This window comes from Pavona decussata, unplaced genomic scaffold (genome assembly GCF_977016875.1).
Source record: "Pavona decussata unplaced genomic scaffold, jaPavDecu1.1 SCAFFOLD_84, whole genome shotgun sequence".
Taxonomy (NCBI): domain Eukaryota; kingdom Metazoa; phylum Cnidaria; class Anthozoa; order Scleractinia; family Agariciidae; genus Pavona; species Pavona decussata.
In genome coordinates this window covers 5,439,707-5,466,277 of record NW_028145502.1, presented here as the reverse complement: position 1 = coordinate 5,466,277, position 26,571 = coordinate 5,439,707, and the positions used below count along the sequence as shown (strand labels likewise).

General features: G+C 37.3%; 1 protein-coding gene across 2 annotated transcripts; it reads left to right on the top strand.

Moving 5' to 3' along the window:
- The first annotated feature begins 16 nt into the window (after positions 1-16).
- Positions 17-26,389, top strand: LOC146475615 (BRISC and BRCA1-A complex member 1-like). Of its 2 annotated transcripts, XM_085116008.1 has the most exons (9): positions 17-172; positions 11,188-11,266; positions 12,959-13,003; positions 15,011-15,122; positions 15,824-15,914; positions 17,477-17,501; positions 18,334-18,457; positions 21,865-21,951; positions 25,157-26,389. In XM_085116008.1, the coding sequence occupies exons 1-9, from the start codon at positions 148-150 to the stop codon at positions 25,238-25,240; spliced, it is 672 nt and encodes a 223-aa protein (XP_084972134.1). In that variant the 5' UTR covers positions 17-147; the 3' UTR covers positions 25,241-26,389. The 2 variants fall into 2 exon arrangements, with proteins under 2 accessions (XP_084972134.1, XP_084972135.1); XM_085116009.1 differs by lacking the exon at positions 12,959-13,003.
- Positions 26,390-26,571: the final 182 nt, after the last annotated feature.

Genomic DNA, 26,571 nt, shown 5'->3' with positions numbered 1-26,571 from the left:
GTCTTCCCAGTCTGAATGAAATCCAAGATGGCTGCCGGTACTTAGTGACTCTAGTCGCTTTCTTAATTGCTCATTTTAAAAGCTAGCATTGCGCATGGAGGTCGTTGGAATTATGATTCAAAGCAGTGCTGTTCTTTTTGGCATTAAATGGAGTCAAGATTCATCAAAGAAGGTTTGAAACTGATAGTGTTTTCACAAGTGCAGTTTAGTGTACGACCAATAATAATTAATTTGTTTTTTTAGTTTTAACGCTTTTCTTGAATTATGAAAGGAAGCCAGTTGCAAATACTAATATCAGTTACTCATCTTGGTTTTATGTCTTTATCTGTTCAATTTAAATAACATACAAATACAGCTCAATCTTGTGGTATAGACAACAAGTATCAGAGATGCCAACCTCTGAAGATCTGAAATCTGGAGATTTTTCTTCTGAGCCCCCCCCCCCCCCCTTATTACCCTACCCTTCCCCCTAAGCAAAATTGATGCACTTACCCCCCCCCCCCCCCCACCTTGTTGGCACAAAATAATTAATTTACACAACACGAGAGCTTTTTTTGTCCTGCTCTTTAATTGGTTGAACGTTTATCCAATCAGAAAGTCGTTTATATTGCAATGATGACAAAGAGCGTATTTCCTTTGGTTTCCGTCAAAGTTTGTGGCAGATTGGGTAAAACAGGTATGCAAATGTAGCCATGACGCAATATTTCTTAAATTTATGGAACATTTGAGTTGAAATACTAGCCTATTATGCAAAAAACGCGCCAAGTCGCTTTTATCCGGGAGATTTAGTCACCCGTACGGGAGACCGGGAGATTCGTTCCGTATCCGGGAGACTCCCGGATAATCCGGGAGAGTTGGCATAAGTGAGTATACATCCTTGCTCTTTCTTCCAAACCATTTGTTATTGTTGCATATTAAATTTGCCATGGAATGGTTAAATATATGGTTCAGATTAAAACTTACAACAAAGAAACTGTGAATTGTAAATTCCAGTGTACAGTAAAGTTCTGATTGGTTTGGGTACAAAACAGCTGCCTCAAAATCATATTTTGTTATAGCTGAACAAATAATATGAAATATAATACGTTATTTAACCATGCATACAGTACCGCCTAGAACTATAGACCCATTTGCCGCGTCGTTGCCGCGGGACCTACACGCGGGTTTCCCTCGGCATTCCCGCAGTAGGACGTTTTTTTTCCTCGGTTTGGTTGCGGTATGGCTCCAAAGTTGCCGCGGGAAAGTTCACCTAGGTAAAACCTCGGTAAAGAAAGGACGCGGTAGAGTTTGAATATGCTTTTGTCTCCTTTGCTTTGTGTTTTGGTTCGTCAGCTTCTAATGGCAAAATCGCACGAAAGAACATTAACTAGGGATGACGATCATGTGCGATACACATACGATTCTCGACCCTTGAAGGCTTGAACCATTTGAAGAAAATGAGAATCCGTATTCGAGTATCCGACCACATTTGAAAAATCCTCTGAGGAAGATTCTGATTTAATATATCAAAACTTGGTATACCCAAAATATTTGAAGACTTCTTGTAGACAATGCGCAATATTCACTATCGAAGCTTCGAAGCGTGCAGATTTGCTCCAGAAAACAAGCAAACTTGAATTTTCGACACAGTCTGTGGAGTTCCGTTTGCCAGACCTTTTAAAATCATTTATAAATTGAAAACAAATAATATTTCGGCATGTTTTGTACCGCTCAGCGCCCGAATAATTGCAATGGCAACACATTGTCGGTCATTGTCACTCGGACTCCTGATGTGACAAGCTGTTTGATGCAACACGGCAGTGTTCCAGAATGTTAGTCCGCTGTTTACTTTGTATTTTTTGCCAAGTTATTTCAATTTTATGTTTAAAGAACATGTTTCAGTTGTCCATTATTTTGTAAAAAAAAATAAATAAATAAATGTTAATTTATGTTTAACCCCAATAATTGGAAAGGAGATTGAGAAAATAATAAAATGTTTCTGAGGGCACAGCTATTTATATTAGTTTTGTCATAATTGTCATTCATATTATGAATTTCATTTGAACTTAACCTCCACACAGACACTTAATTCCATGGCATTTTATACAACAATGAGTATAATTACTGACAATACTTAATTCAGTGGACTTCATGGTCCCTCCATGGAATGTGGTACATTAGATTGTCAAGTACTCCATGGAATTCTATGGACACACCCGATGGACACTCCATGAAGTTTAATAGAATCCCATGGACGTCCATGGAACTCCATGGACATTCCATGGAACTCTATGGAACTCCATGGACACTCCATGGCATGCTATGGAACTCCATGCAGGGCTTCTGATATTATGCGATGTTGCGATTTCGCATAATTGACCTAAAATCGCAACAAATCGCATAATACATGAAATATCGCAGAATTTGTACAAAAACGCACAATTGAAGAAAAAAAGAGCAAAAATCCCACTCAATGTTAAGTTCTCCGATAATTTAAGAGCAGATGTCTGTAAATATCAACCAGAGGTGTGCAATAGCGAAAAATTCAAAATTCTCAAAAAAATTCACAACATAGCCCACGGTAAACTATTGCAAGAAATACATGTTTTACTTCGATCCGATAATTATTTTTGATGTGAGGCTATGATCTTGAATTCACCGCTCCTGGTCCGGGTTTTCGGTGTCTGACACCACATGTTGCGAAGACCTTGTTTTAAAAATCAAACCAGTTTTGTTCCAAACAAAAAACATCCAGTCTGATAAAGTACATAATTATGGACATCATGAATGGTATCTTACTCGTCTGAAGTCAAAATTAAATATTTAGGAGATTTTTCAATATTTACAATTTTTTAAGCGATTTCTCGTGATGCCAAATTGACAAATTTGCGAGGCTAAAATCATCAACTGGTACATGGCGTTGAGGATAAAGATTTACACCACGTGAAAGAGCATCATTTCTTCTTATAAAATCCGCTTTCAAAACTATGGGCAACACAGAAGGAAATTTTTGAGGCCGCGAATTACAAGTAGTACTTTAGTGAAATTTGAGCTTTTCTGTCACGGCATTCCGTTGCTAAAACTCAGATAAACACAACATGAAAACGTTTGAAGCAACAATGGTTTATTAATTCTTGCTACAGGGCACTGCCTGTGCATGGCCTATGCTTGTAAGACTATTTTCCTTGGTTTTCTATCTTTTAGGGGCAGTGTCAAAATATTTTAGCGTTGTTCAAAAGCCGTACACGGGTCAGTTTACGTTGTCAACCGGTCGCAACACTAGTAAATATGGAATAAAATGAAACCAGGACTTCTTTCATTCAATCTTACTTTGAAAACAATGGAGCAAATAGCTAAGAGTGCTATATAATTCATACCTTTGAGCGGCCACACTGGATGTTTAAGAAATATGGGACATCTAAAGGAAACATCGTAACACTTTACTGGCCGTTTTATACATTTGGTCACAAAGATTGTGTTACATACATTTCACCGGTAGACCGCTGACCTTTCACTTACGTACGCCCTTGTCCACAGGGTAGAAATCGATGTTTCGTCCAGCTAGACCCCAAAGACAATTAATTATATAATCAGTTCAAACTGAGATTACGGTTTTGGGTTATCACAATTTTATCTCGTTGCGTCTACACTCGCGCAGTTGTTTTGATTTTTGATAAAGTTTTTCAAATTTCAGCCACGTAGCCTCCGAGTACAGCCGCCTCTTTTCGCGAGCCTACCATGAATGCTACTCAAGGAGAGTTAAAAGCAATGTGACTGTCTAGTTTATCTTGATAAGACCCAATTTTCAATTTATTGTTCACACAAATTGTCTGTTGTATGATAGTTTTCATACGATAAAAGATAGTTCATCCATCAGTAATGGAATTTGAGCAGACAAACGTATGGTTTCTTTTGGCCTTAATGGTCAAAGTAAGAACACGATCCAACAAGATCATGTTGCCTGAATATATGGTGCTATGCTCTGAATTTTTAGAGTACTTGCGAAAGCCGACAGGCACTAATATCGAGGTCATCTTGTGGATAAGTCTAGATTGCACAAATGTGATGCCCCGATCTCCCTTCGTTTGCTTGAAATGATTAGCTGCCCAACTGGGTGGTTTAGGCAGCGCCGTCTGATGCCATAAGCATCTCGATGTCTTGAGCAAATAGACCTGATTAGATGGCTGTCATCGATTTCGAAGATATCAAGGGAAATTTTGCCCTGAAGTTTAGTCAGTTAGTTTTGTCACTTTGTAGAACTAGCTTTACAGCCAAAGGAGCGTAAAAATAAAAAATAAATAAATAACTTTTATTTACCCTCGGCAGTGTTTATAGCACAAGTGCTAGTGGGGCCGAGCATTAAACTTCATAAAGAAATAATAGCGTAGCTGTGCCGTCCAGGCTGTGAAACCCTGGCCCTCTTTCTGACAAAAATTGCTCCCCCTACGCTCCTCCCTTATTCCTACTGACAATGTACTGTGGTCGACTGTAGCAGGTGTGAGTCGTACTGCAGGAAATATTGGGGAAAATAGGGACGACAGTGGTGACGCAACCCCGTTTCCCTCCTCGCTCTTACCCTGCCGCCTCCCCACTTAGCTCCCCATTCTTTACGTCGGGAAACTGTAACAGTCTGTGACAAAGCACAGGGCCAAATAACTTTAAAAAAAAAATCACTAAAAATCGTAAATGTGTGTGGATGTAATAACCAGTAATTCAGAATCAAATTGCAAGCGTTATTAAAGGTAATTCTTATTTAAGGTCAGGAGTTTTGCGTTACATTAATTCGATACCTGCTCTGCCTACGAGAAGCTCCACCTCAGTTTTCAGTGTTCAGTCAGCAAACCCCGTGGCCCTTAGATAATTTCGAATGTCTGTTGTACAATCTCTGATTGGAATACATTGGGTATTCGCTGGATTTCCAACACTTTGTCCACATTGTCCTCCAACAATCGAGGCATACTCACACGATACCATTTCGGCTCAATTTGTTTGAACGCCGTGAAACCAGAATCGAGCATTAAAGTTGGATTGCAGAGAAAAATAAACAAACTGAAGCGATCTGAATACCAACGTGGGCTAACTGCACGTTTAGAAAGTTCAGTGACAGAAAATACAGCTCACAAGTAAATCGCAGTTACAGTTTGTATCGAAGGGGCAGTGAAAAATTACCCTTGGCACGCGCCCGGGGGGTACCATTCGAGCAGAGGCCCTTTGATCTTCCTAAATAAGTCGAAGGGCCTCTGCTCGCAGGTTACCCGGGGGGTGAACCTTTATATAAAAATTGACGGGGGTGATCGTAGCTTTCGGGGGTTAAAATTCGTGGTTTGGTACCTGTCAAAGGTATGGCGGTACCTTTTAGCCAGTTTTAGGGTATTGAGCGAAAACATATAACAGAAAGTTATTATAAATATCAGTCAACTGTCACTAAGCGTATTCATTTTAGAATTGGTACCACTAAGTGGGAAAATTATACAGACCACGGCTACAAAACAAATTCTGGTACCTTTTAGTGGTACGTTTTTAAAATTTATGACGATCAACTCGTCAATTTGATATAGGAGTCCCCCTCCCCCTTGGGGCAAATGGTCTGCGCAAACTGTAACGCAATCTCTGCCGTTAAACGTATTTTTAAATCGCGGCAAAATGCATGTATCGTTCCTGATTGATGTGATGGTTTCTACAATGTACAGAAAGCTCGCTAAAAAGGTATGAATTACGTAGCACTTGTTGCTATAATTGTTTCATTTGTTCTAAAGTAAGATTCAATGCAAAACATTCTGGTCCGAATTCAAAACGTTGACTACGTAAACTGACCTTTGTGACCTTTATACGCTTTTGAACTCGGGGTCTAATAAAACTGCTACAATCTTTTGTGCCTGCCCGAAATGATCGATTAAAAACCATGGAAAGTAATATTATGAACGTGGGCCATAACCTATAGCAAGTACCTACAAACAATTGTTGTTTGAAACGTTTTCATGTTGTGTTTATCTGAGTTTTAGCATCGGAATGCCGTGACAGAAAAGTTCAAATTTCACTAAAGTACTACTTGTAATTCGCGGCCTCAAAAATCTCCTTTTGTGTTGCCCATACTTTTGAAAACGGATTTTATAAGAAGAAATGATGCTCTTTCACGTGGTGTAAATCTTTATCCTCAACGTCATGTACCAGTTGATGATTTTAGCCTCGCAAATTTGTCAATTTGGCATCACGAGAAATCCCTTAAAAAATTGTAAATATTGAAAAATCTCCTTAATATTTAATTTTCACTTCAGATGAGTAAGATACCATTCATGATGTCCATAATTATGTACTTTATCAGACTGGATGTTTTTTGTTTGGAACAAAACTGGTTTGATTTTTAAAACAAGGTCTTCGCAACATGTGGTGTCAGACACCGAAAACCCGGACCAGGAGCGGTGAATTCAAGATCATAGCCTCACATCAAAAATAATTATCGGATCGAAGTAAAACATGTATTTCTTGCAATAGCTTACCGTGGGCTATGTTGTGAATTTTTTTGAGAATTTTGAATTTTTCGCTATTGCACACCTCTGGTTGATATTTACAGACATCCGCTCTTAAATGTTATCTCAAGGCATTTTTTCTTTCAAAAGGCGTCAAAAAGCACCGGGAAGCGTTCGTTCGTTCGTTGAACAAACGAACAAACAGGCATTCTATGCGGCATTTTACATGTTGGGGACCTGGTGCTGGTTTTCAAAATTAAACAAGTGATCATTGGCACGGAATAAACAATCCTTTTATGTAAATACACCAATCACAATAGATGTCATTTGATTCCTTCTAACTTGTGTTGTTAGTATCAGCATGGAAACTGCTCGATAGTCGCTTGCAATATGTAGTTATTTTGATTTAATTGAAACAAATTTCCTCAATCCTCATTATGGATAAGTTTGTTGTTAAAATGCCGAACACTTCTTCGCAGGAAAAAAAAAAAGATCGCACCTTCCTGTAAATATTTCGGCGAAAGACAGGGCAAGAAAGTACCCCGAAGGAACATTTCATGATGACGATGGTCTGCAACGTAGTGGTTGTTCATCTTCGAAAGTTTGTGGTAGACAAGCACCTTGAAGCTGAGTCACACAAGCCGAATGTGGAAAAAATGCGGGTGGGAATCAACAAACGTTGAAATGAGGCAACAAATGATTTATGTCAGCCATTTGTTCCTTCCTTTGTGCTCAAATTGCTTCTTGAACAGCAAAAAATGAATTGTGCTCCTCTTAGACCTAATAAAACAAGGTTAAATTAGCTAAAATGAAATCGCATAATTTGCCGCATAATAGACCTTTCTTGCCGCATAATGAGACGTAAAAGTGCCGCATAATTTCCAATTTTTTTTGCACCCTATCAGAAGCCCTGCCCATGGAACTCCGATCCACAGACACTCCATGGAGTTTCCATGGTATGGAATTCCATGGAACTTGGAATTCCATGGGGTTATTTCGTACGGGAATTGTACCCATAAGAACAGGGTGGTCAGATTGGTGATGTTGTGAAAGAAAGGAAGGGACCGAATGTTCCATTTGTTTAAACACAAAAATGTGGTCATAATGACGAGGTAGTCTAAGGCGGGATTCCACCGTAGCTGAAACTGAAAAGTTCGGTGAGCTTGCATACCATGTAGCAACCATTTGTATTTCAAATGGAGTTGCACTAATGTTAATTTCATGTGCATGTACTATAAGTAATTGTTATCACTATTGTCTTACAGGAGTGATCAGTATTCTCAAGTGGTGTAATTTTGGCTACACCATTTCTCAATTTATGTTCATTAAACTGTAACAAATAATTATACACATGTACACACGTATACGGTAGTTCACTTAGATACAAATCCCTTATCCATAATACATGTACTACAAACCATGTTTACAATTTTTTGAAATCACATAACTGCACAAAATGTACAGTCTTGGTAATCCCTCGCAGTATACATGTGTATGTACATGGAATTGTTGTGATGAGCTGGTGGCCTGAAATGCATTTTATCGCACAATTTGTTTATAATAACAGTGTATATGCATGTACAGTCAACTCTCTCATAGGGACCACTTCTTGTAAGTGACCACCTCCCGTAAGCGACCACTTTGTAAACAACCGTTTTGTTTCTCAGTTAAATGCTGTTTCAAGAGCTCTCTTGTAAGTGACCACCACTCAAATTTCTTAAGGGACTGCGACCACTTTTTAGGCCAGAAATTACACATTCTTTCGTTTTCTGTTTTCGGTAAACGACCATCCAACATAATTACGTATGATCGTTAGTAAAGCAAATTTACTCAGAAGTGACAAAAATTCAATTTTTAATGACGCTACCCCGGACTGCTGACAGATAATAACAGTTTACAGACAGAGAAGATGGCTATAATTAAATCAAGCTTGGCCAGCGATTCTCGAAAGTTACTGTCAGGCACTCTTAATGTTCCAATCATACTACTTTTGGTGGACATCAGTCAAAGAAAGCCCTTCAATTTATGCAATGCCCTAGCTAGCCCTTGAGAAATTAATAAGTGCTGCACATGCAGCACAATAATAATTATTATAATTATTGTTTTAGTTAGTCAATTTATCAAAAATAATAATAATAATAATAATAATAATAATAATAATAATAATAATAGCAATAATAATAATAATAACAATAATGAAAATGATAATGATAATGGAAATAATAATTATAATAATTAACGTGTAATCCAACTTAGCTAATGTGGGGTCATAATTACTAAGAGGAGACAAAAAATAAAATTAGCATCTGCATTCCTTATTCAATCTCACTGTCTTATTGTAATAAAGTGTACTTCCACTGAACAAGTTGTACAATGATGTAAATGTCAATAACTACATGTGCACAATGACGGGAGATTTACAAAATGCTGGTCCCATTGATCTTTGCTAAGCCACCCCCTCCCCTCCCCCTCCCCACCCCCCTCTTCAAATGGCAACCTGGAAAATATACTGGGAAATATACTGAAGTTTTATTTTGGCACCATTTTAACAACAATGCTAGTGATTTCTCATGCGGAGATTGGGTGTGCTTTATTTGAAAGAAAACAATATAATTTTGAGGGCTAAAAGTATGCAAGAAATAATCAATTGCCTTGTGAAATCACACAGAATATTGCCTACGTGTAATACTTACATGTAATAAGTAAAATTAGGGGGAAATCAGTGAAAGAGTAAATTAAAGCTTAGGGATAAAAATAAAACCTAAAAACAAACTTTTTTATGTCCACAAAACACATACACTGTAATTATATAGTATTACATTATTTTATATTTTTAACAACAAGCTTGGGATTCTCAATATATGCATGGTTGGAAGGGCTTTCTTCTGAGGAAACCCTGATCTGCACTTGCCAAGTTGAAATCTGTTTTTGGACATCCATGGGAAAAAAGTAATGTTTGCCTGAAGGAAATATGACTTCCTTTAAATCAATAATTGATTTAATTTATATGTAGTATTTAAGGTTGATCTCTAGACTGAAAGTTATGTTTTGATGCAATGTTTATTATTATCCGATGTTGTTGCTCCAGATCCAAAGTTTTTATTCCAGGTGCAAAGTTTTTACTCAGTTAACCCTATGTTTTTATATTTCTGGCCCCATGCAGTTGTTCAAAGAGCGGATCATTTTATCCACTGGATTAGTCGCTATGAGGCAGATAATTTCCCTATAGCCGTATAATTTGTGTATAAAGTAGAAGTGTCTGTCTTATTTAAGTATGAGAATGTGTGAAAAACTTACCAAAAGGTTTGGTTGGAATACATTTTTTCCGCTGGATAGCAACTTATCCACGGGATAAAGTTATCTGCTCTTTGAACAACTGGGGCCTGGATTGTAATCCAGTTTCTAGAGTGCAGTCCTAGGATATGGTCAGTGCATAAGGAATGCAAGTGTGCAGTTCAACCCAAAGAAGACAATTCTATATAAGTTATACATATGCAATAATTTTTTTATCATTTGATAACTTGTGGAAGGTGGACCTTGCATGTTTTGAATGATTTGAAAACTAAAATCTCTGGGAAATTTTGTGTATCGAAGCCAAGAAAGTATTACTCAACATCATCTTGATCAGGAAAAACCTCATTTGCATTTACTTTCAACACACAATTTACATTATACAACTACAAGAGTAGTTTCGTCCGAAGACCTCGTCAGTTGGTCCCCATGTTTGTTTTAAAATGCATGTTCGTTGTAAACCGCCATGGCATTTTAAAACGCGAACATGGTAACCAACTGGCGAGGTCTTCTGACGAAACTAGTTTTGTGGTTGCATATGTAAATTGTGTGTTGAAAGTAAGTGCAAATGAGCTTTTTCCTGATCAAGTTGATGAAACAAAAATGGCTTTAATTTATAAATTAACCGTAAGCTGCAAATTTTTGCATTTTGTGGTTAAATTTAATGATTTTTTGTCCATGAATGCTTCTGAAGGAGCCGTACTGTATCAGATAACATTTTGGGGGGTAAGGCAGATCAGGAATGAATTTTCCTGTTTAACCTGCTTACGAGCCTGGTTGGTTGGGTAATAGCTGCTAGTACCAGTCGTCGGTCTTCTGAGATTAGTTTTAGTGTATGGTATGATGGGAGGTGATGTTAAGTTAGAATTTGGTTACAGTTTTGTGTGGATCCAGGATGGAAAATGGTCAGATATTTTACAATAAATATTTGTTGAATAAATATTTGTTGAAATTCTTCTAAGTGGAGACACATACTGAATAATGTAACTCTATATAGTTACATGTCTTTAATTTCAATTTTTAAGAGAATTAACAAGAAATCAACAGTATATACACATGACTGGAAGTGGCAAAGACAGCAGCTACTAGAGAAGAACATACTAGAAGTTCAGGAATGTAATATATGTAATATATTTTAAGATTTATTGTAGCTCTGCCATTGATTTTGGTCTCATGTATACTTTGTTCTTTAGTTACTTAACTGAGGGAGCCCATTCCTTATAAGCCCGGTGGCCTCCCTTGGGCTTCCTTGCCATAAAGTAGTTAAATAATAATAAAAAAATTGTACAATTTATGGCAAAACAATGAACTCAACTGAACTGAATGCCAAGAGTTAACCTGACACTGATTGGTGCATATGTTGTGGGTTATTTTATTTTATTTTGTTTTTGCTTTAAAATTAATTTTATCAAACCAGTTTAAATGTGTAAATGGTGTGTTTCTCTTACAGGTCTTGAAGTGTCAGTTGTCATATTGAAGTGCAAGATCCCTTTTGTTTCTTTAGACCGATACTTAGAGACTCACAACAGGTTAGTTCTTAGGTTTTATTCTTGGGTTGCCCAAAGGTCAATTAATTTTCTACAGAAGGTGAAGCTTTCCAAACAAGGCATGAATTGGCAAGAAAACAAGAGACAACTTGTAATGACTGGTTTAATATACCTTATTTATTCGATTAACCGCCCTGGGCGCTTATTTAATTTTGGGCCCATGAGGGTGGGCGCTTATTATTTTCCCAACATTTTCAGCAAGTGAGAACACTTTTAGAGAATAACAAAACAAGGGAAAACAAGTTTATTTCGTTTCAACAAGACAAAACAAAGTGTGTAAGCTAACATAGACAAGCCATAAACAATATTAAAGTTCATTGACAACTTAACTGACTCTCCTCTTACTTCACTATGGGCTAGTACAGCATTTTTTTGTTGTTGTCGTTGGGAGAGGGTGGGGTTGGCGCTTATTCGAAAGTGGGCGATTAATCAAATAAATACTGTACGGTAATTTAGACCTTTGAGCTCTCTGCTGGGGGTGCCTTATGAGTAGCTTTGCATTTGGTTCCTTCCTGGACTGTGAGAAAGGTCATTTTTCTTGCTTTATTTTCAAGCCTTTTCCCCTCTCTACCCTCCCTTTGGTAAGTATCAGGTTTGCAAGTATTCCACTGACTGGGTTCAATGTGACGGTTCCTTTGATGAGTTTAACAACTGTAATACTTGGTATGTGAAAGGAAAGCATCACAGATGGAGGCACTCAAAACGTTTTGAAAAAGAAATCGCAAGATCAAATATATGCACCCTGTTGTCAGGTGCTAAGGCCTTAACATAAACATCTACCCCAGTAATGGTTATGCCCTCCTACATCATGTTAATGTTAAGGACGGTGCCTATTACAGTGATACCAAAGTATTTTTATGACTATACAGGAAAAACAGATATTAGGAAGGGCCATTGAAATCCAAAAAGAAAATTGGGGGTTGCCTCGCATTTTTCAGAGATAATTAAGCAACAATTATTCTAAAAAGCCATAAAATACCAAGCAATGAATGGCGTTTTTTTCCAAATTGAAGCTTTATTATCCCTGAAAAATGAATGGTTACCCCCAATTTTCATTACGGATTCCAATAGATCATTTTGCTAATAACTTTTAAACTGCGCAAAAATATCCCTGTATTTGCAAGCACCACCCATAGAAAACCTGAGTATCTCTAGATGTGCAGAACATACGCACTTGAAGGTTTCAAAAATGATTTCACTCTCAAATGTCAAATAGAAAGCTTTTTAGCAAACTTCAGATCCTAAAAACTCGCCTTAAAGGATGCTTTTTACCTATTGAACATGTCCTACTCCACATGCATTCCATTATTAGAAATGTATGTAACAAGAAGTAAATGTTGGATTGTGTGTAAATGGTTGTTGTGAAATAAAGTTGATTAAAATATAAATAATTATAATGATATATTTCTTGATTTTTTTTAATAAAACAATTATTATTCTACTCATGCTTGTTGGATATGTGATTATTAATTAACCAACTTGGTACTACATGCCTCCTTGGCTATCTTTCATCACATATGGTCACCCATGTAACCCTTACCCTAACCTAACCCTAACGCTCCATATAGTCACCCTTACCTTACCGTGAAGTATATGCCCAATGTGTGCTCGTGGAATAATTGATAATTATGCAAAATCTCACCTGCTAACATTATATTCTGCACCTCTTTGTAGATCATGTGGATTTATCCCCAGAAATGAAAGCCATGTCCTTTCAGTGTAAGAGTGTGCCAGAGAGGTATAGAAATTTTTTGTGTCTTTTCTCATTTGCTAGATAATGCTGAGTCAAAACAATTTTTAATTAATTTTTAATTAATAACCTTCAAGCTGAGATCATACATATATAGTTTTAGCATGTGAGGTTTGGTTGTGATGGCATTGAATGGATTAGAATGTAAGGGCCAATTTAGACTATGCAACTTCTGCTTATGACTGTCTTAAAACCCTTTGATCACCAACCATTACCCAAGGTTTTCCAAACATTCACTGAATTTGCAAAGTGATAATAAACAACCCCGTGTGCAGTAAAAATACACAACTTACAGGGTAAAAAAAGGGAACATCCCTTTGGTTTAAAATAGAACTTTAAAATTACTAATTATGGAATAAAATACACTAGTTGGCAAAACTTTAATTTTCTGTAGCACACGCAGCTTGTGTTGTACAAAAAATTGTACCCATCTCTTGTCATTGCACGTTGCCTACTCCTACCATAACAAGTGCACACATGTAGCAAATCAACAGCAACATTTATTGAATAAATAAATGACTTTATTTAAGTGTCGAAGTATTTAGTGCTGTACTAGCGCTAATTGGGGACACTATAAACCAGTGAAATAAATATGCAAACTGAAAATATCATTTTGTTAAAGATCCCAACTGGCGGGAGGCAAATCAGTTGGCTATTTTACAAAGCGTGGCCTTGGAGAGGGACTTGAACCTTGGGCCTCAAGATTACACGTCCGGCGCCCGTAACCTCTAGGCCACGCCGCCTCCCACAACACAACATTTTGTGTGTCCATTGCTATAAGTTCTTGGTTTTAATTCACACAAAGGAAATTCATAGTGTAGACTTGGCATCAGCATTAGTCACGAACAACTAAAAGTGAAATTTGCAATTTTTTAACAATTTTATCTGGCAGTATATTGCCTTTAGGATATTGTGATTTTAAACTAAATCAGTTTATAGGTTCTTCAGACCAAGCAATACAAGCAACATTTTCTTACAGCTTTTCGGCAACAAATTTTGTTACAAGTTATGATTGTTTGTTGCCCGTATAATTTACCGCACTCTTTATGCACAACAAATTTTTATTTGCAGAAAGTACAGGAAACATTGTTTTAGTCTACGTTTTACAACACAAAAATGTTTTGTGCTTTGAGGTGGTAATATGGGCAAAAAACAATATTGCAACTTGCAATGGAACTTTTGTTAAGCAATAAGTTGCACAAAAATGTTGCTTCTGTGTACAGTGTATCAGCCTGTGAAGTGAACAATAATTTACCAGTATGCCTTTCTGAAAGGCCTTTCGAAGAGAATGAGAATGACTCCTGACCAGTATTGCTGGAGATATTCTTGATTTTGTGATTTATCTTTGCACTGAGACGATTTGTGACGTGATCAATTTTTGAACAAAAACTTGTCATGAATATCTCTAAAATGAGAAAAAATATACAATTAAAGAAAATGCCATTCTTGTTCCCTTTGAAAGGCCCTGTGATAAATAATAACAATAATAAGTCTTTAATGATCTTCAAAGGATAAAAATACTTATCTTAAGTTACAAAATAATTTAATAATAACAACAAAAATAGATTAAAATATATAAAATGTATAAATATCCGAAGCCCATCTACCTCATCTATTATTTTTACGAGTGCTCGAAGACATACTGAGATGCGCGCACGACTCTATTAACAAATGATAGTTTGAAGCTTCCTGTGTTTACCTTAGGTATATAAAAGTATCTCTCCTCAAGGAGTACAGCTGTAGTTTGTGTGCTTCACATTCAGTAAAATTCCTTGTAACGGAGAGTTATTCAAGAGGCCTTTCTAAAAATCTGAATCAATGTCCTCTTTTTCAAGTTCCCTGATATCTACTTTCTATAAAAAATACTTGCGTTTATAGCAGTGGTCTAAAAAATGTTGAATACTATTCGAAGTGGCTCCGTATACTGCATACTTTAGGCACTTAAATTAATTTTCTGTGGCTTTTTTTTTTTTCAGGACAATATTTCAACTTGTTCAAAGATCAGCAGAAATCTTTGTAAAAACCAAGTCTAAAATGAACCCCAATCACCAGTTTGCCATCTTGGTTTTGGATGACAAAGCATCATGGGTAAGCGAATATGACCGCCGTTAATTGTTGCAGTGTCACCAATTTTCTGTGTCCATGCCTTTGAATAGCGAAAAAAACTTACAGAATCGATGAAAATCACTTTTAAAATAATGGTTCAGTAAATGTTAGCAATTACTTATTACCCTATGAGTATACAAAAGCTGGTATTAAAACAATTTATTGTTCGTTTTTTTCTGGGGATGGCTTGGATGGAAACTTTATTACAGCTTGAAAAACTTTGCCAATTTTTTCAAGTTCTTACATGTTGTTTGGAGATCTGAAATGATTACGGTATTGCTCAAAACTGATTTATAGTTTGTTCTTTGTGAGAGAAATAGTTAATATTTTCCTTCCGGTGCTCTCTAAACAATTTCATGTTAGGGGATCCAAAGGTCCTATGTTAAATGTTTGACTTGCTTTGAAAAAAAATACAGCAACATCTCCATGATGGTTCCCCTTTAATTTAAGTCCTGAATCAAACATCAGTGAGATTTCTGATCTACATTAAACATCGCAGACAAATTGGAGACTTTCTGTTTCTGTTTCTTTGAGAAAAGGGAGGTCCAAATCCCCTGGTACCCCTCCTTGTATATCTATCTCTGCACTGTTTTTCAACACCACACCTATACCATTGTTATTTTAAATTCTAACGTAATAATTTAATAATAAAATTAATAATAATAAAATTCTTCCTCTGTTAGTACAAGCATTTTGCAAGTGATGTGGAAGTTATCTGCAGTACTCTGAATCGCCTTAGTCCTGAGGAAAAACTTCTATCACAAGATGAATTCCGTATCCTTTGAGATATTCATCACCCATTTCTCCTAATTTCTTGCTTTTCTAGTTAGCTTAGAACTGCCTTTGCACTTCCTTCTGATAGAAAAATATGTTAAGTATGTTAAGGCCTCGCTGGGGCTGATCTAGACATGGTTTCACCCCCCCCCCCCCCCCCCCACTTACAGTGTCAATTCATGAACAAAGACGATATTTGCGCATGTGATATCAGTTAGTGTTAATGGTTAACATTGATTGGGGGGGGGGGGGGAGTGGTTAGGTTAATGAGTGACTTGAGGACGGTGCCTATTAATACTGAAGTATTTTTGCGCTGTTTATGACTATGTGGGAAAAGCAGATCTTAGCAAGGGCTATTGGAATCCAAAAAGAAAATTGGGGATAACCAGGCATTTTTTAGAGATAATTAAGCAAAAAGTAATTCTAAAAAGCCATAAAATACAAAGCAATGTATGGCATTTTTTTCCCATATAATTTGAAGCTTTATTATCTCTGAAAAATGCATGGTTACCCACGATTTTCTTTTTGGATACCAAGAGCACTTCCTGAGTTCTGCTTTCTCTGCATAGTTTTAAACCGCGCAAAAAAATATTCTGTATTAGTAAGCACCACTGATAGGAAATCCGAGTATCTCAAGATGCACAAAACGTATGCGCAGTAACAAAAGTAGGCACCGTCCTTTAATGCAAAGATATTAATGCTGTCGAGGCAGAGTTTAGTGGAACAAAAATTCACAAAGAGCCAGGTGTCCCGAACTCTATAGGCCAGGATTGCAGTTCCAGCACTCATCTCTCCTGGCAACATGGAAACAAAAGAATGGAACCCAACCCGTCTCCCTTTTGTGGATGCAGTGATTTAAATCACATGCAGACCATAAGTTATCGCTGGCTACTGTATTTGTTACTTAGAGAACAATTAGTGAGTTTCTGCAGCAGGACAGCTGAAGAAGGACGACGGCAAACTGTTCTGTGTGACTGTCATAACAGCTGACTACGCACAGTAATTATTCCTGATTGTAACTTGCCTGAATCTCAGCCTGTAATTTTTGCGTCCTAAATAATTAAACAAATTCGAGTCAAGTCAATTTTCATTGTTACCAGAAAAAGATAAAAAAAAGAAAAGAAATGAAGGAAGAAAAACATTTTGAATACTATGAATACAGTCCTTTATAGCAAAAGTCCGTAGTAGCGGGAATTTATTTCAGTCAAACGTCTGTTATTTATTTTTGCCGGGGATTTAGCTGCTATCGGGGTGTCCGTAACAGTGAGGTGTCCGCAAGGCAAGAGTTGACTGTATTAAGTGAAGTTTGGGACACCCAAAAATCTAATAGAACTAATCGAGTAGGTGCCCCGCAGTAAATAGTATGAGAAAAATGAACATGATGACAGACAAGTTCAACTGAAAAGTTGTGTCTAATACATAAATGTATGTAATAATTTATTATGTAATTACTGTCAGTAGGTGTTTCCAGAGTTGTCAGTAAATATTCAATATATATTGTAATTTAGGGTTTTGGTGTCAGTAAATGTAAGATGTTTATTACACCTTGACTTTGATCTTAGAAATGTACGACCTTTTTGAGGCAGTGTAAGTGTTAACTTCTTGAATTGTCAAATAATAGACCTTCTTGAAAAATGGCAACCGATTTATTATTCTTTTCAATTTGTGTTAATTATTCCCACGTACCTCATTTTACATGAGCAAGTAAAATAAATGACAAAATTGAGCGACATTTCGGAGTTGTCATGACACCATTTTCAAGTTCAAAATGACGACTTCGAAACGTCGTCCAATAGGCCATTTCCGAGTTGCTTTGAACCTCATTGTAAAAGCGAGGTTTTTGTTATAAAAATTAGTTTTCATTCATATGCAAACAAATGTAATTTTCATATAAAAAACTTTGCACTTAGCCTCGCTATCACAATGAGGTTCACAGCAATTCAATAATGGCCTATTTTGCTTTAATTTTTACTTGCTTATGTATTTAGAAACCTTTATATTTATAAATTTTGCACATACTTGTAAGACTAATTTTTATGAAATTCAACTGCATAATTTATTGGCTGCAATTTATGAAAAAGATATTAATATTCTTTGATTTGCTACCTTAAATTCTGAATGGAAGCCCCCCCTCCCCAAAATTAAGTGCGGTAACTCTCTGAAGCAAAGACCCTTCTGAAATAAAGCCTCCAGCATATAAACCTGAATTGTGTCAGCTAACAAGTTTTAAAAGTCTGTTTTGAGCTTTTTTAGTTTAGAGTTGAGCCAAACCAATTTTGAACAGAAATTTCATGGGCTTGGATCCCTCAAGAAGGCCAAACTTTCCCCCAAAACTAAGTTCTGCAGCTCAATAGCTCACATGCAGAACCTAATTGTATTCTGGCAATTTTTACCTTAGTTTTTTTTTCACTTGTTGCAGAAAGGAAAACATAACATTACCAGAAGTTGAAGATATCTTGCTGCCTCCTCCGTTTGTTGTCCGACTTATTTTAGTGTATGGACGCTCACAATGTATGCCTCAAATGTCTCCTGAAGCCAAGCAGGTTTGTTTAATATTTTCTTTCACTCTCTGTACGTACTTCCAAGAACGAAACTTTATTTTAAAATGTATTGAGGAGCAAGAATGAGCAGCTAAATAGCTGTCTGGATTTCATCTACAGGCTCAAAAGTTAGAACCACCTTGCACAGCATAATTGACAGCACCACAGGAAAGTACTGCTCAGCAGCTTTCATTTGAATGGTCATCACACTACGGATTTCATCCACAGGCTTAAGGCTTAAAAGTTAGAACCACTTCAAAATGTACTGCATTCAAAACACCACTACGGGAAAGTACTCCTCAGGAACTTTCATTTCAATGGTCACACTTTCGGATTTCATCCACAGGCTTAAAAGTTAGAATCATCTTGGGCAACACAATAAACAGCACCACAGGAAAGTACTGCTCAGTAGTTTTCATTTGAATGGTCACTCTTTAGGATTTCATCCACAGACTCAAAAGGTAGAATCACCTTGTACGGCATAATAAACAGCACCACAGGAAAGTACTGCTCAATAGCTCTCATTTGAATGGTCACTCTTTAGGATTTCATCCACAGACTCAAAAGGTAGAATCACCTTGTACAGCGTAATAAACAGCACCACAGGAAAGTACTGTTCAGTAGCTTTCATTTGAATGGTCACTCTTTAGGATTTCATCCACAGACTCAAAAGGTAGAATCACCTTGTACAGCGTAATAAACAGCACCACAGGAAAGTACTGTTCAGTAGCTTTCATTTGAATGGTCACTCTTTAGGATTTCATCCACAGACTCAAAAGGTAGAATCACCTTGTACAGCGTAATAAACAGCACCACAGGAAAGTACTGCTCAATAGCTCTCATTTGAATGGTAGCCCTTTAGACTTTCATCCACAGACTCAACCTTATTTCGCATTTTTAATAACATAAACAAACGGAATTGGTTGACCTTTGGGTGCTGAACACAGCCAACTGCCATCACTTCAGGTGCTCACCGGTCATTTCACTGCCGATTAATTTGAAATGGGAATATTCTCTTATGTTTGAGCTCAATTCAGTTCTCACACCAGCCTGTGAACAGACTCCCAAGTGCAGTTTTGGGCGAAAAGAAAACTCTGTGAGCCGGGCGAGCGGAGCCCGGTTTGGAGGTCCCCTCTCGGAGCTCGATTTTTGTCTTCGCCCTATACCCCACTTGGGAGCCTGTTCACAGGCTATTCTCTCACCAACAGTGTGAAACGAAGAAACAGCTAAGACAATTTTCCACCCCAACTCACTTTCAGAACGACAAATAATCACATTTTTATAGCTAATGTTGTGTAGCTCATTATTAGGAAATTAACGCTCCATTTTACAGTGCGACGCGCCTTACCGTGGCCGCCCAACAAACAATTTTTACAAGTTAGCCATAAAATACAGAACGACATGTTTTCAAAAATTCGTTGTTGCGTCACTTGCCTGTTGGACTTTCCAAGGAGGCGTGACCGTTTATTAAAATCGCGTATCCTGATTGGCTAACCTGTAAAACAAGTTTGTTGGGTGGCCACGATAAGGCGCGTTGCACTGTAAATTAACGCGATTTTTTACTGTGAGCGTTCATTTCCACGCTATTAATTAAGTTTCATCGATTTTTGCTGTGCCTTTTGAGTAGCAGAAACATGTTTGTATCGATGGAAATATTAAAATAATGGTTTAGTATTATTAACAATTATCATAACAGTATACATAATCTAGTATTTGTTCTCTTTTCTGCGAATGGCTTGGATGGAAACAGATTATAACTTGAAAAAGTTTGGAATTTTTTTTCAACTTCTTCATGTGTATTTTCGAAAATTTGAAAAGACATTGATTTATAGTTTGTTCTTCGTTGAAATAATGAGTTAATTTTTTCCTTCCGGTGTCCTACAAACAATTTTATGTTAGAGAAAATTAAAGACTCTATGTTAAATATCTGAGTAGCTTTGGTCAAATCTTGATACAGCTAAATCTCCGTGAGAGAGCCCCTTTAATTTCCATCATTTTAATCTCAAATTCTGTATCCAACGCAGACATTCTTAACACCTAGAATGGTCACTCTCAGAGGTAGAAATCTCAAAATCTGCCTCATGAGTTTCCGCCGAGACTGAAGGGAGCTTAAGCAGCGACGACGGCAACGGCAATGAAAACGTCACCTGGAAATATCACTTTATTTCATTTGTGCTACTTCGCGATTATTTCAACTCGCTCAACTTTTACAAGAATGGCGAACTAACCAGGAACCAAATTGGTGGGAGTGGCGTACAAGTTAAGAAAGAAAGTGAAAAATTCACCGCCGTGCGTTCACGTTCTCCGCAAAACCTTGAATGTGGTCATTTCACGTTGTCGTTTAGCAGAGGACGACAAAGAAATGTACCAAAATGAAAAACGCACGTACAGAGCGATTGTGTTTGCTCATTAAACCTATTGTTTTGCGGCGTTGTCGTTGCCGTCGCCGTCGTCGTTGCTTAAGCTCCCTTGATAGTGAGTCGTCAACATAACCATTCTCCACTGAAAACGAGACCTCCTTAAAATTTCCAGACTTCTTGAATCATTCGTATTTCAAAGCCTCCTTGAATTGCTGAGGATCTTTTCGGCTTCACTGAAATAACTTCTCCGGTAAATTTGGCACCTTGTGTTAATTAAACAAGTTCATTTCCTTCAATTTAAAAAAATTACACCCTTTTTCGCGTTAATTTCTTTTATAAGCAAGTAAATTTGCCCTCAATTCGCGTTAATTTCAGGCCCCATCCACACTGATGCGTTTTCGTTTGAAAACGTATACTTTTTGATGCGTTTTTGCCTATCATGCACACTAAAACGCTCGAAAATACCGATGAAAACGGAGGCTTTCGAAAACGGTTTCAAAAGTGGAGACGTTTGAAAACGCATCGTTTTGAAAACGATCCGTTTCTATAGTGTGGACAGGCGGAAAGGGAGACAAATACAAAAACGCTAAGTGTGGATGAAAATATATTGCTTCGTTTTCGCGCGATGAAAACGGATACTTTTGAAAACGCGTTAGTGTGGATGGGGCCTCTTAATGAACACAAGCATTATGTAAGTAATGTTTAAAACACGAGCAGCAATGTTTTATTGGGATTTAAAACCACGAGGTGCAGCCGGGTGATTTTAGACCCGATAAAACACATGCTGTGAGCTTTTTGAACGGCTTCAAAAACATTCCTGGTAAAGCGTGTGTCAATAGAGTTTATAACAATGATGCTTTTGTGAACGTTGGAAATCAGCATGCGAGAAAAACAATAAACACTGCATACTAATAAGGAGGAGGTTTTATCGGGTTTTCAACCACTGCACGTGATGTTTTATCGACCATTTGATAGGTCAATGGGCTTATGAATTATTAATGTTTTTTTGAATTTCCTATAATAAGGTAATTCGATTACTGTTGTTTGCAGATACTCTCTTCACTGCTAGAGTCTCCATATTTCTTCCTCGATGTCTTGTATGCCCATGAGCTTCCATCTGAGCTGAATGTTTGTAAAGTGAGTAAAATAGATTTTAGAGGCAATTTCTGGGGAGAAATGACTTTGTACACAGCATAGGGTCCGAGTTCTAACATTTCCAAATACCACTGTTTTGATAAAGCGCAAGGGGGAAATTCCACCCCCCCCCCCCCCTAATATCAAAGAGCAAATTCTCCTATCATGTGCCTTTACTTTTCTTCTAAAAGTACTGGGGAGAAGTTATTAAAATATCCAGAAAATCCACCTTGGGTGACCATATACTTAATTCTCTTGACCTGAGGGGTTGCATAAGCATTGATATTACAAGGAGAAATTTGATGCTGATCACTGTTAAGGCTTAAAGGGTTAAAAGCAGCTACTACGGCGACGGCAATGAGAATGTCAAAAACAATGGAATTTAATGCGAAAAACAACGGCCCTGCACGTGCGTTATAAATTTTGGTTCATTTCTTCGCCGTTCGCCGTGATATAATCAAATTCAAGGTTTTGTGGAGAACGTTTGCACACGACGGTGCATTTTTATTCTCTGTCTTAACTTGAACGCCCTTTCTAACAATTCTATTCCTGGATAGTTCAGCCACATTGTACAAGTTGAACGAGTTAGAATAATTGCGAAGTAGTTCAGGAAATGTGAAGTTATATTTTCAGTGACGTTTTTGTTGGCGTTGTTCTCTGCTACCAGAGCGTTTCTTTCCAGGGAAGATTTTTTTTATCACGTGGAATTTTTTTTTTTTGTTTATAAGTTTTATAAATACAGTAGAACCCCGGTAACTCGAACTGCCCCGCTATCTCGAACTGAGTCTCAATTCCCTTGGATTTGACCCAACTTTTCAGTCACTTTTACTCGGTTAACTCGAACTCGGATAACTCGAAAACCCCGCTAACTCGAACTAAATTTCGTTTCCCTTGATCAAAATTTACCCCGATAACTCGAATTTCTGGTCCTTATAACTCGCCACGGATGCCCATAGAGATATCTCATTAGTTTTTCTTTTCGTGTGATCGAATTCTAACATTAGAACAAAGACTGGACAACGCAAAAGGGAAGATAAATTGAGTGCATTAAATAAACTAAGTTACAGTCACAGTATTGCATTGTCGTAAGAATGCATAATCGTTACAGTTGTTACAAAATGTATTAGTTTCTCGTGAAATAAGTTTAATTTGCACTGTATTGTATACTGAAGTGCTGAAAATCAATAAACTATCAATTATTAACCTGGAAAATTGAATATTTTAATCGACTCCGATAACTCGAAACCCCGCTAACTCGAACAGTTTTTCTTTTTCCTTCAGAGTTCGAGTTAGCGGGGTTCTACTGTAGTATTGATCGATTATTACGTATACTTTGCAATGTGAAGTAGAAAGGTGCCTTTTAACACATTGTATAGTAGTATTGATCGATTGTATGTATATTTTATAATGTAAAGTAGTTAGGCGTCCCCAATTAGCGTTCATTCTAGTACGCTAGAAGTTACGACGCATTAACGTGCCTAATGTGTCGTAGCTTCTAGCGTACTAGAATGAACGCTAATTGGGGACACCTAATACAGAGGTATTTTTGTGCAGTTTATGACTATGCGGGAAAAGCAGATCTTAGCAAGGGCTAAGCAATGTATGGCATTTTTTCCCAAATTGAAGCTTTATTATCTCTGAAAAATGCATGTATGGTTACCTCCAATTTTCTTTTTGGATACCAAGAGCACTTACTAAGTTCTGCTTTCTTCGCATTGTTTCAAACCACCCAAAAATATCCCTGCATTAGTTGCCACCACCCATAGGAAACCCGAGTATCTCGAGATGCGCAGAACGTATGCGAAGTAACAAGTAGGCACCGTCCTTAATAAAGTTTTCATATGATTTTATTTTCATTTCTCTGGTATTCATGAAGCGGATTTGGCTTGTTTAGCGTCCCCCAACGAAGCAGACAAGCCAACTACGCGAAATACTGGAGACGCAAACGACTTCGTATATGCTAAAAGACTTGTCAGAAAGTAACTCTCTGCTAGCAGGGTATTGGCGTTGCCGTTGTGGTTGGTTAAATTCCTTATTACTACATTTCAAAGGTTTACCTGTGTTGTTAACACTGGCATAAAAGTTGCCAGAAAGTAACCGCATCGGTGAGGATTTGTCAAACTCTATCTTTTACGCTATTTACGGTTACACTTCTCAGTACTAAATCATGTTTTTCCACACGCATCTGTTTTCAAACGTAAGTTTTTTCTGTTTTAAAAAAATTTCTCTTGACACGTAGCGTTTTTGAATCGTTTTTGCCCGTACGCACGTATCCGTTCTCTTTTGAAAACGCAAAACATTTTTTAAGGTTTTTGCCTGCCTTCCACTCATATCCGATGAAAACGATCATCGAAAAAACAATGGCCCTTGAATTCAACCTCGTAACGTTTTCGTTTTTGCAAAGTTCTGTTTTCACCAGACACATTGTGCGTATAGACGGAGGGCCAATTGATCAGTTCGCAAATAAAGAGTTGCATTTTAAAGTTAAAACGGATATGTGCGGCGAAAACTAGATACAGTCGAACCTCCCCTTGCGACCACCTCTCTTGAGCGACCAGTTTTCCAAAATACCAAAATTTTCCTAGTCAAGTCACTATAGTTAAAACCTCTCGTAAGCGACTACCTCTCATAGGCGACCGTAACCACTTTTAGGGATGAGAGCTTGCAATTTTATTTTGTCTTTAATCTCCCGTAAGCGACCACTTGTCACATATTACATTCTCATATTTATCCCGTATCGAAAGTTGGACAATTTGCCAGTTTGTAGTAACACGAATATCAGAATCGGAGGTACCAGGTCGGGTGTCCCAAAATATGCTTGTCCCATTTGCCTTATTAGATATTTTATCATTGGCAAACCATCAACTTGGATACTGAAATTCTTTGGGAATATAATTTTGGAAAGTTTAAAAACGTTTTTGTGGCTTCTAAATCTCTGGAATCACCTTATGCAAATGAGTTCAAAATTTAGACCCCTTGTTGTCTGACCTCTCGTAAACGACCACCTAGGCTTGACATTTTGGGTGGTCGCTTACGGGAGGTTTGACTTTAGCAACCTCTTATATGAGTAACATTTTTTTTTTTTAACTTTGAAAGTCACCTATTTCTGTTACGTCCTTGCCAACTTGTTTTGATCAACGCGAATTAAGTAACCAAAACGTGACATCCCCTATCTGATTTAAGGACGCATAGATTTCTTGATTTGTAGGAAATCTATGATAACTTCTGTGATATGGACGAAGAGGAAGAAGGAGGTGTTGGAGGTGTCACGCAGCACAACTCGTCTGTTTGATCACATGGCTGCGTTACTTGCTCATCCGTTACATAGACCCAGACAGCGTGACACGTTCTACAAACTAACACCAAGGGGAGATGAAGAGTCGATCTTGTAGCATCTGTGCAATACAGTCTCTTGCTCAGTCGTTAAGTAGGTTGTCACGCAATATTTTTCTCAAGTTGTCATAAAATGCTCTTATCCACTGACACACGCAGAGGACGCAAACAGCGACACGAAGGAGTGTAGCTCTGAGAGGTCCAACGAGTGTCTTTTCTCAAAACATTAACACCATGGGATGAAGAATCTATTTTGTAGGAACAGTACATTAAATTTCCTTCACATTTGTTATTATGTCTGTTGTCACGCTTCTTCTTCATCCTGTTATCACACAACGCTCGTCCCCACCGACCTGGACAGACGCATTGCGTGACTATCCAAGGAGCGTGGCACGTCCTTAAATTTAATACCATGAGTTACAAAATCTATCTTGTAGCAGGTTCTTTGCGGTTATTTTTTGTTTTATTAATGATTTTCCACCATAATATAACTAATATAAGTATGATATAATTTAGGTAACTTAGCTTAATTGGGGAGGCGTAATCATGCATAAGCTATAATAATAATAATAATAATAATAATTATAATAATAATAATAATAATAATAATAATAATAATAATAATAATAATAATAATAATAATAATAATAATAATAAAAACAATAATACAGTCAACTCTCTCATAGTGACCACTTCTTGCAAGCGACCACCTCCCATAAGTGACCACTTCGTAAACAACCGTTTTGTTTCTCAGTTAAATACTGTTTCAAGAGCTCTCTCATAAGCGACCACCACTCAAATTTCTTAAGGGACGGCGACCACTTTTTAGGCCAGAAATTACACATATTTTTCCAGTAAGCGACCACCCAACATAATCACGTATGATCGTTAGCAAATCATCACTCAGAAGTGACAAAAGTTCAATTTTAATGACGCTACCCCGGACTGCTGACAGATAATACCAGTTTACAGACAGAGAAGATGGCTATAATTATGTCTGTAGGTAAACGGGAATTGTTAAGTGATCTGTTCCAAAATGTTATACAAAGTTTCATCAGAAGAATGAATAGATGTAAAAAATCAAATAAACTAGTTTCTATTTGCCTAATTTTAGCTGCTAAAGTAATATTTTTCTGTAATTAATTAATCTAGTATTAGGCTAATTTTGTTGATCTTTCCCGTAAGCGACCACCTCCCGTAAGCAACGATTTTGTCGTGCCCCAAGGGTGGTCGCTTACGAGAGAGTTGACTGTAACAATAATATTGTCGAGGGGGTCCAACTCACCAAGG

Excerpts from the sequence above, each read along its gene's own strand:
- LOC146475615 (XM_085116008.1), top strand. The coding sequence starts at position 148 with ATGGAGTCAAGATTCATCAAAGAAG. Across the intron at positions 173-11,187 it reads GTCAAGATTCATCAAAGAAG|GTCTTGAAGTGTCAGTTGTC; the intron begins GTTTGAAACTGA and ends TTTCTCTTACAG. Across the intron at positions 11,267-12,958 it reads TACTTAGAGACTCACAACAG|ATCATGTGGATTTATCCCCA; the intron begins GTTAGTTCTTAG and ends ACCTCTTTGTAG.